The sequence below is a fragment of the Rhamphochromis longiceps genome, linkage group LG7 (genome assembly GCF_057381845.1).
Source record: "Rhamphochromis longiceps isolate RC_006_pf linkage group LG7, R_longiceps_female_GT1.1, whole genome shotgun sequence".
NCBI lineage: Eukaryota > Metazoa > Chordata > Actinopteri > Cichliformes > Cichlidae > Rhamphochromis > Rhamphochromis longiceps.
In genome coordinates, this window is record NC_140563.1 from 19,005,190 (window position 1) to 19,022,941 (window position 17,752).

General features: G+C 40.2%; 1 protein-coding gene across 9 annotated transcripts in view; it reads left to right on the plus strand.

Moving 5' to 3' along the window:
- The window catches only part of srpk2 (SRSF protein kinase 2), a 77,285-nt gene that overhangs the window by 46,373 nt on the left and 13,160 nt on the right, over positions 1-17,752 (plus strand). For 7 of the 9 annotated variants that reach the window (XM_085412712.1, XM_085412716.1, XM_085412713.1 and 4 more), the window contains 8 exons: positions 2,557-2,708; positions 4,494-4,602; positions 6,653-6,740; positions 7,190-7,277; positions 7,368-7,474; positions 8,707-8,872; positions 13,126-13,166; positions 16,856-17,174. In XM_085412712.1, the coding sequence (XP_085268838.1) occupies positions 2,557-2,708; positions 4,494-4,602; positions 6,653-6,740; positions 7,190-7,277; positions 7,368-7,474; positions 8,707-8,872; positions 13,126-13,166; positions 16,856-17,174 (1,070 nt within the window). The remainder of the gene's footprint in view (positions 1-2,556; positions 2,709-4,493; positions 4,603-6,652; positions 6,741-7,189; positions 7,278-7,367; positions 7,475-8,706; positions 8,873-13,125; positions 13,167-16,855; positions 17,175-17,752) is intronic. The other 2 variants (XM_085412717.1, XM_085412714.1) reach the window with 1 other exon arrangement.

The following is a 17,752-nucleotide window of genomic DNA, read 5'->3' on the forward strand; positions in this document are numbered from 1 at the left end:
CTAGGGGAACTGTAGTTTTTGCACTGATGGTTATTGGTTGCTGTTTGGTTTCAGATGAAATGGACATAAACTGCCACGCATAAGCAGACAGAAATTTGTATTCGTAGAATGCTTTTATGTTAGCTAATGTACATTTATCATTTTATTTATTTATTGCTGTTTACTGATTTGTAAGATTGTTGATCTTAAAAAATGTTTTAAGATCAACCCGCCTTGAATCAATCTCCCCTCTACTCAGACAGTTTAATACATTTTGTGTTCATGTGTGCTAATACTAGTCCTGGCTCCATAGTGTAGTAGTGAACATATTTGAATAACATGCCCCATTTTGAGACAGAGAGGAGACACAAATCGCTGTCTAGAAGAAGCTCTCCCATTTTTATACATATCTATATAAAGCTATATGTAACTAAAATCCAGTTATTTAGTCAGATGTGGTGTCTGTCTTTCTCCTCGCACTAGCAGCAGCAGCATTGTGTTGGCAGAAGTTTGAAGAGCTCCGGCTTTGCTGTTCACACTGTGCCACACAGCATGCCATATGGTATGGTGGCTATATAACATTATGTTAGCTCAGCACAATATTTAAACATCTTTTCAGAGTTTTATCGCTTCACATCATTGTTTAGCTTCTTCAGGCCTCAACTTTACTGTTTTTGGTTCACTCTCGCTGCTCTTATTGGCCATAGATGGCAACAGTTTCAGCAAGAAATCTGTGAAACTCTTGCTGCACGCTACCTGTCCAAGTCCAAAATTAAAAAATGGAGATGTTTAGCTATTACAGAGCCAGTTATTTCATGAGATTTTAGAGGTCAGAAGCAGACTCAATATTAGACTTTCATACAGCTGGCCCAGAATTAAGCTCTGTAGCTGTTTCATTTGTGAAATAAGTAACTCTTTACAAACTCTTTTTTTCCTTTTGTGCATTTGACTCGTGTTTTGTACTTCTCTGTGTGTGTTTTGCACTAAACTACAAAAGGATTGCGCATTAATTCGACAGAGAAAAATGACACATACAAAATGTCTTACGTTCTGTACATTAGCTTGAAAAAAACAGACTGATGCATGGCACAAAAAGTGTCGGTTTGGCGCTGATTTAGTGGAACCTTCCCAGTACAGAAATATTGCAGGCATGTGCTCAAAATCTACACAAACAGCCACATGCGCCATGGCAGGGTCCCAAAGCAAAACGGTGAAAACTTTGTGATCAGTTATTGTTCCGTGCCCTGGATAAGTGTGCCAGCTAAATGCTCAAAATGTAGCCAAGCCAGGAGAATAAGTCAGCCTGTGTCCTGCAACCTATTTAGCGTTTCTCCCTCTCATGGGTTCAGTTCTGTTTTAGACAAGGGAAAGGAAGTGGAACAAGGTTGTTAACTGAAAGAAGTGACTGTGGAAATGACCCTAGGAGCAAACTTTGTCTGACCTATTGACTGTTTCTATTCGGCACTATATTTTTCCAGGATTTAAAGCTTTATTGGAGGGGAAACATTAATTTTTTTCTGCAGATTTGTGTCTGAGGATAAATGTGATTGGCTATAGTTGACTGTGTTTGAGCTATAAAAAATATCTGTCCAATGGTTTAGACTGACTGATAACTTTATACAGAATCGAAATCTTCATTATTTCAAAAGCACAAGAAAAGTATACGCAGTCCTATTCAGTGCAAATAAAACAATCTAAATATCTTATTAAGCTTTTATTCTATGTATAAATGTAAAAAAAGATAATTTTTAATAAATGAATAAGCTGTTTAAAAAATAATGTTAAAAAAAATGTGTATATATTTATTCGTGTGTTTAGTCATCATTGATTTCACAGTTGTTTACAGTTTAAGAGTATTTTTTAATTATAATCAATGCAAATGAGTAAATAATTATATATATGAATACAAGTTAAGATTTTCTAGTTTAAGGTTGTTTTTTTTAGTTCATTGTGTTTGAAACTGAAACTGAATTACAGAGGTAATAATAATTGTCACGTCATTAAAATTACTTGCAGTTTGTTTTGGCCTCTTTGCTTCACAGGCCTTTAGACATTTTTTTAAACTGTATTAAAAGTAAATAAGGGGCTTGTGATGCAGAAAATGCTTTACTGTATATCATTTGATTGTTTTTGCTGGAACATGATTGCCTGATATTGCTTCTCACATGCTACAGACAGCGGACTTACTCTTGAAATGTTGTGCAACGCTGATTTTTGATGTTCATGCTTGCTGTCGTTGGTCTTTTATTTATTCCAAAAGCAGACGTGCAACACGTCACGCGGCGTCACGAGCCGTCTGGCACAGTTTGTTCGTTACATCAAATCTAAAAGCTTTCATGAACTCGGTGCCGATGCCAATCAGCAACACTTCCGGGGCTGACATTTTATATGTATGAAAATGTCACAAGTTATTATTCTACTATTAGTCATCTGCACTTAACGTTCAGGCCACTGTAGTGCTCACTGTGATTCATAGCTTAAAAAACCCCATAAAATACTAAAAAGTTAAATGTGTAGACGAAAGGCAGATTTCTGGTGAAAAGCTTTCCAACGTTGGTGTCACTGTTGTGTTCACAGGCCTGACACCCAGCAGAAAGCCCCGGTGACTGCTCCTCCTCCCCCGCCGCCCCCTCCACCTCCCCCTGAGCCGGCTGGGCCCCCAGAGCCGGAGGAGGAGATCCTGGGCTCCGACGATGAGGAGCAGGAGGACCCCGCGGACTACTGCAAAGGTCAGTCACATGCGCACGTCTGTCCCAGCCCACACTTCTGTCTTATGGAGCTCTGCGCTGGCCTCCCTGGCCCACACCGTCTTCACCGGCTCGTCTTCCTACCTTATTTCTCCAGAGTTCCATCCTGATGGGATTAGCAGTTCATGTTTGCAGACATTATAACAGCCAATTCAGAATTGCTCGGCTTTTACCAAAATGTCAGAGATGAACCGAGTTTCCTGCCACAGCTCAGGAGGACAAAGGCAGCTTTACAACATTCAAAGCATTAATTATAACGCAGCCACGTTTCAAAATGGTGCATCACTCTGTAAAATTGTATTTCACTTTAATCAGTACACCTCAACATGTTTCGATCACATACCATGAACATCACTTCAAGTGAAACTTTTCTCCTTTTTTCCCAGATGGCTTCTTTCACTGTGTTTAGAAAGTGTTTTGGAAGAAGCACAGTCGAAGCGTCAGATCTCACTTCAGTGAAATGAAAGACAAAAAGAAAAGAGGAAAGATCACATCTCGTTTATGTTGTTTGGCTTCTTTTCAATTTTACGTCTGAACCTTTTAAAGGACTTTTAAAGCACTCGGTGCACTTTTTAACCCATTTAGGAAAAGTGAATACAGCACTTTGTGTTTATAAGAAATGTTTAGTTTCATTGAAAATGTCAAGGCTGACCTGAAACCTAATGACTCAAGAAAAGCTGTGAGGTAGTGTTGCTTAGGAATGCTTTGGTGAGTAACACTGTTGAAGCACTAGAAGCTGGAACCAGCAAATATTAAGCGCTTTAATTCAACTGACTCAGTAATGACTTGAGGAATTGGTTACACTCATTTGCCATGACATTAGGTACACCTTACTAAATGAATTAATATGGCAATCCTGCAATACATTATTATAGCCTTCAGAAACACCTTGCTGCATAATGCAGTACAACCAGACCCATAAAGTGCATTTAAGGAAAGCAAAGCTGTGAACGACACTTTAAGCAAAAACTGAAGGATTTATTCCAGCTTGTGTTAGACTGGGTTTGCCTTAGCAAGCTTTACCTGGCAAAAATTGATTTAAGTCAAGACAAATGTTCTAATTTTATAGATTTTAAATCAAGTTTTTCATTTGTCTCTGTATTGTGTATTTGTGTATAGCTTCGTTTAGCTTTAGTTCATTTTCTTTACTTTTCAGCGACCATGCACAAAAAAGGTTGATCTCATAGGAGTAAATATACCTTTTACCGGGTTTAGCAGCTAGATATTTATATCAGCGGTCCCTGGGCACGTGCACACAATGTTAAATAGACTGTAAAAAACAAAACATATATCCATGATACAGAGAGAAAACAGAATAATCTAATCAAATATACATATATAGTCAAAAATAGATCCCATCTGGCTGTAAAATGTGCTTTGCTGTGCTTTCCTGCTGCTTTGCTATTTCAAAAAACTCCAAACCTTCTTTTTTCCCTCGGCCCATGTGAGAATAGAAGAGGTGAGAATCTAGAGCTGAGCAGCCTCCTGCGCGCTCTTTCCTCTTGCCTAAACTTGGAGTTTCTCCAGGTGTGAATGTGTGCGACATAGAGAATCTCTTGTCGTGTGCCACATTTGAGAAAGGGCAGCTTCAGACGGTGCTCAAACTTCATCCACTTTGCAGAGTTCGTGTGCGAAATCGGCTGTCTGACCCTTCCTCCCTCCATGCACCTGCTGGCCTACCTCCACTTCTTACTCGCTAATGGATTTCATGTCATGGCAGGGTTATCGACTGTAACCTTCATGTTCTCCTTCCCCTTTCTCTCTCAGGAGGGTACCATCCGGTGAAGATCGGGGATTTGTTCAACGGGAGGTACCATGTGATCAGGAAGTTGGGGTGGGGCCACTTCTCCACCGTATGGCTATGCTGGGACATCCAGTGAGTCACACATTAATGTTTATATACAGCAAAGGCTTTCAGATTCTGCTTCATGTTTCTCTTGTGTGCGCACACACACACATAAACACACACACACACACTAACCACACACACATCAACCACAACACTTGATCTAGGAAAAAAGAGAGCGCTCGTATACTCCTAACCTCTCGTTCACACCCGTGCACAGCAACGCTTGTTCTCATCCGCTTGCCTCACATAAGCCGTCTGCACTGCATATGCCCTTTTTCGACCACATTTGGCACGTCACCACAATGGCAGCTGCAAGCAACACCACCCTGTGCTGGCATCTAAGCCATCTATTTACACTGTGATGTTGTTTGTGTGTTGACAAGGCAACCGAGGTGGATGGTTAACGGTATCATCAGCCCAGTGTCACCTTTCAGTGATTCGCACACATACACACCAACTAATTTATTCACCAGTGTTAATTACACTAATGGTGGTCATAAGCTAGCGAGTTGGGTTACTGTAGGGACGGTCCCCAACAAATACTGACCTTTCACTGTATGTCATTTTGAAGAGATATGTATAAACTTTATTAACCCCACATCGGAGTTATTATAGGTTTGTATTTTGAAATCGTTTTTTGTCTTTTTTAGTTTAGTTTGAGTTAACCATGATAACCTTTTCCCACACTAAGAAAAAATATAAAAAAAGATTTTTTTATATATACACAAAATGCAGTTGGAATAAAATATATTTTTAGCAGGTGTTTATCAGGTGTGCATATTTTACAGTGTGAATTGTGTCGAGATGACGGACCTCAATAGCGCTCCGTCCTACACGGTGGCTGTAACAGTGTACTGCTGAAGGAGCTGCTCAGGGCCTCTACAGTCACATGGAGGGGGAGCGGCTGTTGCCCGCAATGGAGATTAGCTTGGCTAACGTCCTCCTCTTACCCACCTCCTCTGGTCCTCTACTCTAGGGGACTGGCTAGGACAGAGCTGGAGTGGCTGAGGCCATCAATGTGTCATAAACAGCACAATACATGTTTTGAAACATACAGCAATCCACACACGAATCAATATCAGAGGAATAAACCTCTTTTTTCCCCATCTCTCAGTCTTAGATGTGCATTACTCACCACTCATTCTCTTTTTATGAATTGTTGCTTTTCCACTGAATTTTTCACTGAATATATGAATGCATGCTGTTGCCTGATGAGATGCGTTTCTCTGTTCTCTTTAGATCGCTGACTCGTGGCTTCTGAAGTGCATGTTTTCTGTTCTGTTCTTTCAGTGTTTTTGTTTCGTCCTTTCTCCAGGAATTGTTTCCATAGTTCAGGAAACAGAAGGCATAGGATAACATTGTAGTGCAGCGCTCCTCTTTAATGGGCCTGTGCAATCTCTATAGTGCACCGTGTAAATGCACAATGAATGTCAGGTCAACATTTAGCAGTTTTTATGAGAACAGTATAGGCGTAGGTGAGAAATTCCACTCTTCTTTTTCATCTGCTCGTATTGAAACACGCTACCATTAATGTGAAGTGAAATCTGAAGTTGGTTTGTCTCCAGTTCAGACTGTGCCTGTTCACTTTGTAACAAAACAAAGCACAAAGGATTTACTCACTTCAGTCTACAGCTAGCAAATATTGATTTCTTTGAAAAATGGCTAAATGAAGCAATAGACGCCAAATGTTCTGAAATAATGTAACAGAACGTGGTTAGATGGTAATAACTGAATATATTCAGCATGATAACCTGATTACAAAGAGTTTAAATGTGGGCCGTGAGGAAGACAAAGAGGCGTGTCAGTGTTGTGCTATTTCACAATGTTAAGATTGTTTAATGTTAATTAAATGCCACACAGCTCATCCATATCCATTTCCAGTGGCAGTGTGGGTAGTGTAAATGACAACCAGCAAAGCCTAGGCTGACGTTGCTCGTTAATACTTGGTTCAGTCGGTGATTCCTATTTTCATCTCTCTCACGGGGTGGCATTAATCAGCTTTGCTGGCTTCAACAACCTGTTAGCGTGTGAGTCACTATAAAATAAAAATGATGCGTGTGTGCGTGTGGCATTACAGAGTGAAGAACTTTGTGGCGATGAAGGTGGTGAAGAGCGCTCAGCATTACACAGAGACGGCCCTGGATGAGATCAAACTGCTGCGATGTGTGAGAATCTGATTAATTTGACATTTTCGCTTTTTTTGGATTTTCTCGTCTTAATTTTGTCTTTCCGTCTGTTCTTGCTTCTTATTATAACTCTCAGCGATTTTTGCATCCATTGCCATTTTTCCCCATAGCTCCTGTCCTTACGTCACCCTTCCATTCTTTCCTTTGACTTTAAATATACACTTACAAGTTGTCTTGCATGATAGGTGAAGAAGTCAGGCCTCTTATAATCTGGTGTTCAGCAGCTTTATCTTCCACATCCATCTTTCCTGTCTTTTTTCTTTCCTCTGTTCACATTTGCTCGTGCTCGAGTATTTTTCCTCCTTTCCTATCTTCCAGGCCTTTTTCCTTTGTTTTTCTTCTCTCTTCATCCTCCTATTGTCAGGGTCATTCTCTTTTTGTCCCTCCTGAGATGTTTACCATATCTCATTATCCGTCTTGTCCGGCAGGTGAGAGAGAGTGACCCCAGCGATCCCAATAAGGATATGGTGGTACAGCTGATAGATGACTTCAAGATTTCAGGAGTCAACGGGATACGTATCCTAATCAAGAAGCGTGCGTGTGCATGTTTGGATATATGGAAAGGACAGAGATGTGATGATGTGAGTCCTTAACTCCCAGTTGCAGACGTTTGTATGGTGTTTGAAGTGCTGGGTCATCACCTGCTGAAATGGATTATTAAATCCAACTACCAAGGTCTCCCGTTGCCGTGTGTCAAGAGTATTATCAGACAGGTGAGGACACACACACACACACACACACACACACACACACACACACACACACACACACACACAAGTAACAAATTGTATTTAAGAGCATAATAAAATGACTGAATATTTTACAAAATTTGGGTAAATTTAGCACCAACATTGCAGTCCAGCATTTGCAAAAGTAACCCAATCAATCCTTGTTTCTCCAACAGCTGTTACTGCAGGTGTGAAGTTAATACCCATTGGTTGAGATGATCTTCTCAACCACCTCTATTTCTTAGATCTTGCTTCCAATGAGCCAGCTGATCTTTTGTTTTGTTTTTTTAAGTGATCTTGAGTGATATGTAAAGAAATGAGACTTTTGCACAGTTTTTTATGTGTATTGTAATACAGAGACTTTACATGTGTTCTGTTTCTCTCCATAATTCATTTGGTGGTGCAGGTTAACATCATTTTCTAACTAATTTAGTTTCTGTGTCCCGGCCTGTCATATGTTGACTAATGAGGATTGAAGATGGTGGATAGAGTCACACAGCCAATTAATACACATTTGTGCTAATGTTCACTTCAAACGTTAATACCGCCGCCACTCTGAGAAGCGGGATGACAAACCAGCTGATCAGCTGAGCGTTTCAGCTGCTGCCAGCTTCTTGTAAGCTGAGCTGGAGATGAGTAGAAATTGAATGAGACTGTCCTTCACTTCAGTTTCAAAGCCTCAAAACAGATACAATTGAAAGAAACACAGGAAAACATCAACAGTTTCTGTCCTCGCCGCCCTCGGAGAATGGAAAGCATCTAAAGAATGGTTGAGCTGACTAATAGAGAGTGAATGAAAGGGAGAGAGACACAGAAGGAGATCTGAAAAGAGGCATGTTTGCATTTTTTGTGAATCCATGGTTAAACAAGAAGTATGAACATGATTTCATGCCTCTGTGCTAAACAACCATGTCTAAAGGCATTATGGTTAAAGGTTGCTAGTTGCTTCGTTATATGTGTCGATCCTTCTCGTTCCAGGATATCGCAAACACCTTGAAAGAGTTTCTTCAGATTTAGTTCTCATATGTTTTTGATTCAAGGAAGAACAAAAATTGATGTAGGTGGTAAAAGAAGAAAAGTCAAGCTAACGCACCTCATGTTTTGGTCACAACTAATTGTTCACATGCTAATTACGACTTATGGTAAAAGGATAAAGTCACCAAATCTCACTGGTTGGCAGAAGCATACAAATGTCTGTCTATCTGATGTGTCTGCAGGTCCTGCAGGGCTTGGACTACCTCCACACGAAGTGTAAAATCATCCACACAGACATAAAGCCGGAGAACATCCTGATGTGTGTAGATGACGTCTTTGTTAGGCGTATGGCCATGGAAGCAACTGAATGGCAGAAAGCTGGAGCTCCACCACCATCTGGATCAGCAGGTAGCGATACGTTTCATTCTCCACACATGTATTTTCAGAGAAAGGGTTATTTAAAGGGACCTTTGCTGCTGTGAGTAAGATATCATTAACAATATTTGGTCATCTTAAAATCTGGTATTTAAGTTACATCGACCCATATTTTTTTCTTTCTAACATTTGTTGTACTTCTTTACTTATTTACGCTGTGCCCGACTCAGCCAGGTGTTGTGTTTGTAGACGTGTGTTGCCTATAGGAAAGTTGAGGAGTGCCCTGTCGCTGCTAACCCATGTCAGCACTCATAACATGGTTGGAGGGAGTTTCTTCCATCACTTCTTTAGTTTTTCATTGTCATTTAAAATCATAATACTGATAAATTAGCAAATAAATAATATCAGCTGTTGATACATCAGCACCTTGATTCTTTTTCAGGCTTTCTGTTGTACATTTGCTGCTCTGTTTGTTATGATTTATATATGTATTTATACATATATAAATCATAACAATGGAAACATATTTGGTACAATAAATTGTTCACATGCAAAATTGCCATCAGATTTACAACACATGCACACTGGAAAATGATCTTCTTACTGCCATGCATCCTGAATCAGTGTTTGTGCTTGCTGCTTTCAATCTGCATGCTATCTGAATACAGTCAGATCCTTATTTCTCTATATAAGGAAACACGTTTACCTTGAGGTGAAGTGGAGAGAGCAGTGACGATGTTGTTAGAGATAAGATTGCTAATGCAACAGTGAAGGAGAAAGTAAATAGTTTCCGAGGAGGAAGACAGAAAAAGGCCAACTTTTGAAAGTGTAAAAAAATTAAAATAAAAAGGAAAGATCAAGATGAGAATTCATAGGATGATGGAGCTTTGCTTCCCTTCAGACACTTACTGTGCCTTAAGTATAAAAAGGTTTAGAATCAGGTCTGTGTGAAATGTTTGTGTGCGCACTGTTAGTAAGTTCGGACCTAAATTAGAGCCATTGTCCTGTTGTGTGACCCAATTTGGGCCAAGCTTTAGGTGTCAGCCTCCAATTCGAATCTAGAATACTTTGACGGAGTTCATGGTGGACTCAGTGACTGAAAGATTCAAAGGTTATATAGTTGCAGAACAAGCACAAATCACCACCCCTCCACCACCGTGCTTGACAGCTGGTGTGAGGTGATTGTGTCGATATGCTGTGTTTGGTTTTCACCAAACGTGGCCAAACCACTCCATTTTTGTCTTGTCTATCTAAAGGATATTGTTCCAGAAGTCTTTTGATTTGTTCAGATGCAACTTTGCAAACGCAAGCTGTGTTGGCATGTTCTTTTTAAAGGGAGCACAACGTCTCATGGCAACTTTTCCAAACAAGCAATACTTTGTGTTTTTCTGTTGGTACTAGAGCAGGGCGATATGGCCAAAAATATTTATCACGATATATATTTGAAAATTTGCGATAACGATATAACTGACGATATAATTGATGCCAGACAAAATACAACTCCACAACATTACATTACAAAAAGACAACCTTCCTTTTATTTTCACTTAAACAAGAAACTGGTTTTTATGTACATTAAAGCTTTATAAAAATGTAACAGTGCAAATGCAAATTCCTTGCTGAAAGTTTAACCAAAAGGCATTTCCAGTAGAAATGTGCTGACATATCCTGAGCATAACCATGTATAATAATATCCACTGAAGTTAAAAAGAGGTGCTTTGCAACATTAAACTGTAGTGTGCAGTACGTATTTTTCGGACCATAAGGTGCACGGGATTATAAGGCACATTAAGCGAAACAAAGCAGTCAGATAAATCAAACTTTATTAAACTCATTCTTCTTGCTTCCTCCACTTCTGTACCATTGATTCATTAATGTTGAATTCTCTGGCAGCTGCTCTATTCCCATGTTGTTGCAGTATATTAATGACTAACCTTCTATTGTGGATGGATTATCTCAGTTGTTCTCCTGACTGAAGTTTGGTCTGTTTACAGCATCCTGCCATGCGATTGCATTTGTCTCTAACTATCAGGCACGTTAACTTTTATAAGTGGAAAAGTGTTAGTGTTCGTCCTCCAGCTTCACTGTTTATGTTATGCTAACATAGCTGTGTCGCTAGCGATCACGTAGCACATCATTATATACCAGCTAGCCCAACTTCAGTAACCCTACAAACGTCACTGCTGTTTAGTTTCCTGTCTTCATTTATGTTGGAAGTGATAGCAGAGCTGTACGTTTGAATTTTTTCAGAAATCTCTCAGTCAGAACATGCTATATCATGCTTGGGTAACTAGCGAAACTAGCGAGCTAACTTCCGCTAGCTTCCTGCTAACTTCTAACTCCGTTAAATGTAATAACTTTTGTTTTCATGGATGCCTGGAAGTTAAACTTCATAGTTACACCTGGTAAAGCAGCAATGCTGATCGTTTTATTAAAGATGAAAGAATTTAGACAGTTTTTAACTCTCAGTGATGCTGCAGTGTTCGTTTGACCTGAAGCATCACTGAGAGTTTAGGACCCAGATTACTCCCAGATTTAAGAGCATCTTAGTCCGACAAATACGACAATAACGACGGCCGCTTGCCTGTTCTGCAAAAAAATGTGCTTTGTCGTGTATCTGACGGACAAACACCAAACCAGTTCCACATCACTGAAGTTGCACCATTTTTACAAACCAATTCTGGTTCATTTGTTTCACTCAACAATCGGCCATGTGCGTATGAACACAAAGGCACTGCGCATGCGCGTTTTACTCATATTCTATCGCGATATTTCATTTTCCTATCGTTGCCTAACATTATACCGGTATTACCGTGAACGGTATAATATGGCCCAGCCCTAGTTGGTACTATCATGCACTTTGACATTTACCATGCTAACTGAGATCTGCAGACTCTAAGTTGTAGCTCCTTGAGTTTATTGCAGTTTCTCTGAGCGTTGCATGGTCTGACCTTGTGGTGAATTTTTGGATGTAATATGTTAACAGAACCCTGAATGCTCCACAACAGAAAACTGCCAAACCTCCTGTTTTTATAGACGGATGCTCACACTTGTAAGTGATCAGTTAATCAAGTGCATTTGATTTGCAGCACTGGGCAGGTACTTATCCTTTTCTAATGAAGCATTACGGGTGTACTTGGGGTTTCCTACATGACTGTAGCTACACCGTATTAAGGTGACAGTGGTGTCAATTTTAAGCAAAAAATCAAATTCAGGTATTTCTCAAAAAATAACTGCACTGTGTTATACTTACGTTTGTTTCCAAATGGTTGGGTATTTTATACGAAAATTAAGAAGAGAACAAAACCTAAAAGTTTTTGGGATATGTTTTTACCTCCTATCAGAAATAGCATGAGTGAGGTCTGTTTGTTTAGTGTATTCATTTACACTTCTTACTTCTTTGTTATTACAGATTTCTCTTATGTTTAATGTTGACGTACTCCTACAAGAAGTGTCGAAGCCTTGAGTTTCTTCTCACCTGCTTACCTTTACAGAGACATTTGTTGCTTTTTTTAACCCATCTCTTGTCAAAACGTTCTTCCACTTTAAAAAAAACCCCTAAAAGTTCTCAAAATTATTCCTGATGAACTCCACATGAACCCCTGTCCCTTGGTGAACCCCCTGTGAACTGTCAATTGCTTGCATCAGCCAACAGGGTCTTTTTGAGCCTCGGGGTAACAAGTTTTACTGCTTAGATTTCTACACGCGTGATGTCAGGCACAAAACCATCAACTGTCAAAACAAGAGCAAGTGCTCATAGTAACACACGCTGTCTCTGATTGAAGATAAGCAGTATATCGTTTTTTTTTTAATTGACGTTAACATAAGTGTAGAAATAAGTGTAGACATGTGTTTTATAGTGAAATTTCATCTATTTCTGCTTCATGTGAGAAGAAATTTATTTTATTTATTTATGACTGCTATACACGAATGCCAAAGTACTTTACACTGCTTGCGTTATGATAAGCTAACTTCAATTAGCAGCTCAGCATAGCTCCTAAGATAGGACTTAATAATAACTGAATAACTGAAGAAGAAGGCATTAAAAAGAATAAAACATAAACATTATCAATACAGGAAGAGCGTGGAAAGTGATTTTTCTCGATTTGATAACAAGATTTACTTTTTTGTTTCTGAGTGTTTCAGGTTTTTAAATGACCATACATGCGGCGACATGCATGATTTGCACTCTTAACTCTTAAACCTCTGCCTCGGTTGTGTGACGGACTGATGACAGTGATGCTTGAAAGTGTCTGATTGCTATTTTTTGCTTTCTGTTTTATCAGTTAGCACAGCCCCCCAGCTCAAACCGGTGAGTACAACAGATGTGAGTATGAAATGGGACACACACACACACACACACACACACACACACACACACACACACACACACACACACACAGACAGACACGCACAGCACAATATTAAAAAGCAACGCACTAATTGTCTCATTTAGAGTTATTTACCTGTAGCTAGTAGTCTGTTGTTCCATATAAGGCAGGATAAGCTATATTGCCAAAAGTATTTACTGGGCTGCCTTCACAGACATATGAACTTGAGTGACATCCCATTCTTAATCTATAGGCTTTAATATAATGTCGGGCCAACCTTTGCAGGTATAGCAGCTTCAGCTCTTCTGGGCAGGTTTTCCACAAAGTCTTGGAGTGTGTTTATGGGAATTTTTGGCCATTCTTCCAGACGCACATCAGGTCAGGTCAGACACCGATGTTGGACGATAAGGCCTGGATCATCTTTTCTGCTCTAATTCATTCCAAAGGTGTTCTGTTGGGTTGTGCTCAGCATTTTGTGTTGGCCAGTCAAGTTCTTCCACACCATCCGTGTATTCATGCAGCCATGTGGTAACAGGAAGGGGCCATCCCTAAACTGTTCCCACAAAGCTGGGAGCATGAAATTGTTTAAAATGTCTAGGTATGCTGAAGCATTAAGAGTTCCTTTCAGTGGAATTCAGGGACCGAGCCCAACTCCTGAAAAACACCCCCACACCATAATCCCCCCTCCACCAAACAATGCAGTCAGACAAGTACCGTTCCCCTGGCAACCACCAAACCCAGATTGCTGATCGCTAGATGGAGAAATGTGTTTCGTCACTGGAGAGAACCCATCTCCACTGTTCTAGAGTCCAGTGGCAGCGTGCTTTACACCACTGCATTCGGCACTTTGAATTGCATGGAAACCCCACAAAGCTCTCAGTGCTCTGTTCTCGAGCTAATCTGAAGGCCACATGAAGTTTGGAGGTCAATAGTTATTGACTCTGAGTTGCTGTTGTTCCCAATCATTTCCACTTTGCTATAATAATACTAACAGCCAACTGTGGAATATTTAGAAATGAGGAAATTTCACGACTGGACTGCACAGGTGGTGTCCTATCATTCCCCGAGGTCCTGAGAGCGACCCAGCCTTTCACAAATGTTTGTAGAAGCAGTCTGCATGCCTAGCTGTTTGATTATATGGTGGCCATGGAAGTGATTGAAACACCTGAATTCAATAATTTGGAAAGGTGAGTGAATGCTTTTGGCAACATAGTGTATGTGTGACACACTCACCAGTCACACAATCCTGCCCCTGATAAATGATTTAGATATTATAATTTAAGGCTAAACTAACATTGGAACAAATAAAAACAGAAATGTAAGTATATAAAACTAAACAGCAAAAATGTAACTGAAAGATGCAAAACTAGGCAGCACGGTGGCACGGTGGTTAGCACCGTTGCCGCACAGCAAGAAGCAGAGGTGTGGACTCGAGTCACATGACTTGGACTCGAGTCAGACTCGAGTCATTAATTTTATGACTTTAGACTTGACTTGAAAAAATGTTCTAAGACTTGTGACTTGACTTGGACTTTTACACCAATGACTTGGGACTTGAATTGGACTTGAACCGGTTTACTTGAAAAGACTTGATATTTTACCCCAAATATAAAATTTAACATGCATATTATATAGAGATTGAAAATGTGACGTCATTCACGGGTAGAACCGCAAAGGATTCTGGGAACTCGTGGCAAGCGGTACTAGCGCACGCAGGCTTTTAATTAAAATCAGTTATACAGCGATAAAAAGAAACACAAAAATGTCAAGAAGCCGTTGTATTATTAACTGCAATAGCCGGTCGCATGACAGCCACGGGAAGCCGACGGGTAAAGAGATCGGTTGTTATCGGATTACGTCGTTGAAGAGAAATTGTTCAAGCCATGTTTCCGAAGTAACAAAGACGCGACGGATGGCCTGGATTGCAGCCATTCAAAGGTCAAATATAACGTCCCAGAACACTCCAGCTCACAGGTTAGTCTGCTCCAAGCATTTACACGAAGGTCAGAGTTTTGTAGTAGTTAATACATCATTTTTCTTAACATAATTGGTGATATAGGTTACAAGCAAGTCTGACGCTGAACAGAAATTGTCGCGCTATGCTCCTTTATTTATTGTGTTTATTGTGCATAAATAGTGAATTGTCCTGACACAATATTGCGTTTCGCTTCTGTTATTATGGTGCATTGACAAAAACATATACTTTTATTCACAGGATAAAACAGTTGTTTTGTATCACTAATTGCCCAGTACGATTACAGCATACAGTATTATTGTCACTGCTACATTTCTGTGATGCTACCAGAAATTATTTCCACTACTAATTAATTACCGTTGAGCTCAAAGATCCTATTAATAAACGGTTAATGAATGTGTATTTATGACGTCGATTTGTGAGACTGGTAAACTTATGATACGTACGATGGTCTTTCGTTCTACACGGTGCATTTCAAGGTCCTGCACCCATCCGTCGGTAAACTGTACCTGCTTGTTGCAGTGACCTGAAGTTACTAAACTTCATGAGTGTATGCACTCACTCCAAGAACCGTATGATTATAAATATGCATATAAATATGCTACGATGAGATAGCTGACTTCATCTAACTAGCAAATGTTGTCCAGGCTACGTTGGTGATGCAGTTTTTTTTAATATGTATGATATTTTTGTCATGCGATTTTAAAGCCGGTCCTATAACCGCATCCAAGAATAACATGCAGCTTATCTCAGAACTGTCGGTGAAAATTATTCTTGGAGCTAGGTTTAATTGAGCTGCATTTTAAAGAGGTGCAATTTCACAATTTGTGTATATTTTCTACGTTCACTTTTGTCATGTGTTGAGAAAAACACAGATTTTAAAATTACATGGTCTAATATTTACATTTAGCATAACTGCAACATTATTTTTTCGTTTTTTTTTTTTAAAGACTCGAAAGGACTTGAAATTCAAAGTTTCAGACTTGTGACTTGACTCGGACTTTTACACCAGTGACTTGAGACTCGACTCTGACTTGCCTGACATTACTTGAGACTTGACTTGAGACTTGAGGATAAAGACTTGAGACTTACTTGAGACTTGCAAAACAATGACTTGGTCCCACCTCTGGCAAGAAGGTCCTGAGTTCAATTCCACCATCAGGCCGGGGTCTTTCTGTGTGGAGTTTGCATGTTCTCCCCGTGTTTGCGTGGGTTCCCTCCGGGTACTCCGGCTTCCTCCCACCGTCCAAAGACATGCAGCTTGTGGGGATAGGTTAATTGGATAATCCAAATTGCCACTAGGTGTGAATGTGTGAATGAATGTGAGTGCGAATGGTTGTCTTGGCTCTGTGACAGACTGGCGACCTGTCCAGAGCGTACCCCGCCTCTCGCCCTATGACAGCTGGGATAGGCTCCAGCTCCCCCCGCGACCCTGAAAAGGATAAGCGGAAGCGAATGGATGGATGGAAGATGCAAAACTATTGTCTAAGCTAAGTGGAACTTTAAAGAGTTGAAGCTCAGAGGATATTAAAATTTGAAATGGAAAGCACAAAACTGCAGCTCTGATGCTCGGTTCAGTGAACATCTATAACATATAAATGAAAACACAACACTCAAAAGTATCAAAACCTTTTCTTATTTCTTTGTTTTCCCTTTTCACTGACTTTCTCTCCCTCTTTTGTGTTTTTCTTTTCTTTTTTCACCCTTCAGGTTGGAAAGATCTCCAAGAACAAGAAGAAGAAGCTGAAAAAGAAACAGAAGCGGCAAGCCGAGCTTCTGGAAAGGCGAATGCTGGAGATTGAAGCCCTGGAGAGGGAGGCAGAGAGGAGGGAAGAGAAGGCCAAAGAAGGAGGGGAGAAGGCGACGCTCGACCGCAACCTGCCTTCACCGCTGCAGCCGCCGCAACCGCCTCCAGGCCACAGCACGTCCCTGGGAGACAGCGACGATGACGACGACGATGAGGAGGACGGAGAGGACGAGGAGGAGGAGGAGGGAGGAGAGAGGCCCATCAGGCTGACTAATCATACATGTGAGTCATGACTGCAGGGTGACTGTGAAGATAAGCAATTTTACTACATTCAGACATTTGTGAATCAATCAGTAGTGCTTCAGCGTGTCAGATATGACTCAGGTGTTTTGATCATTTATAATTGTAATTGTTTGGAATAGAAAAATGCATAAAGGCACTTTTCTCATTATAATTATCAAAAGTACATAAATACACCTGTTATTATCATGTTATATGCATTCTTATATCCCGCTCCTCCTTCAAAAAGGTTACCATGACTACGGTCCACCAGAAAAAAAACTCAAATACCAGTTGGCGACATCTTCGGCTCATTTACATTCCCTGTCACGTCTGCTTAATGTTTGTTTGGTGGTTTCCTGTGATCCTGTAGGCTATTTATAGGCTGTGTAAATTAGTTTGCTACTTGCAGCGAATCTGCTGCATTGCCTCCTCACAGCCTGTTTTTCGGCGCTCTGAATCATCGTCAGCATTTCAGATTTCAGATGAACTTAATTTGCCACTTTGTCTCAATTTAAGTGAGACAAATTGGCAAATGAGTCTGATTATCAGGCGGGCTTGAATGTTGCAAAAAATAAAAC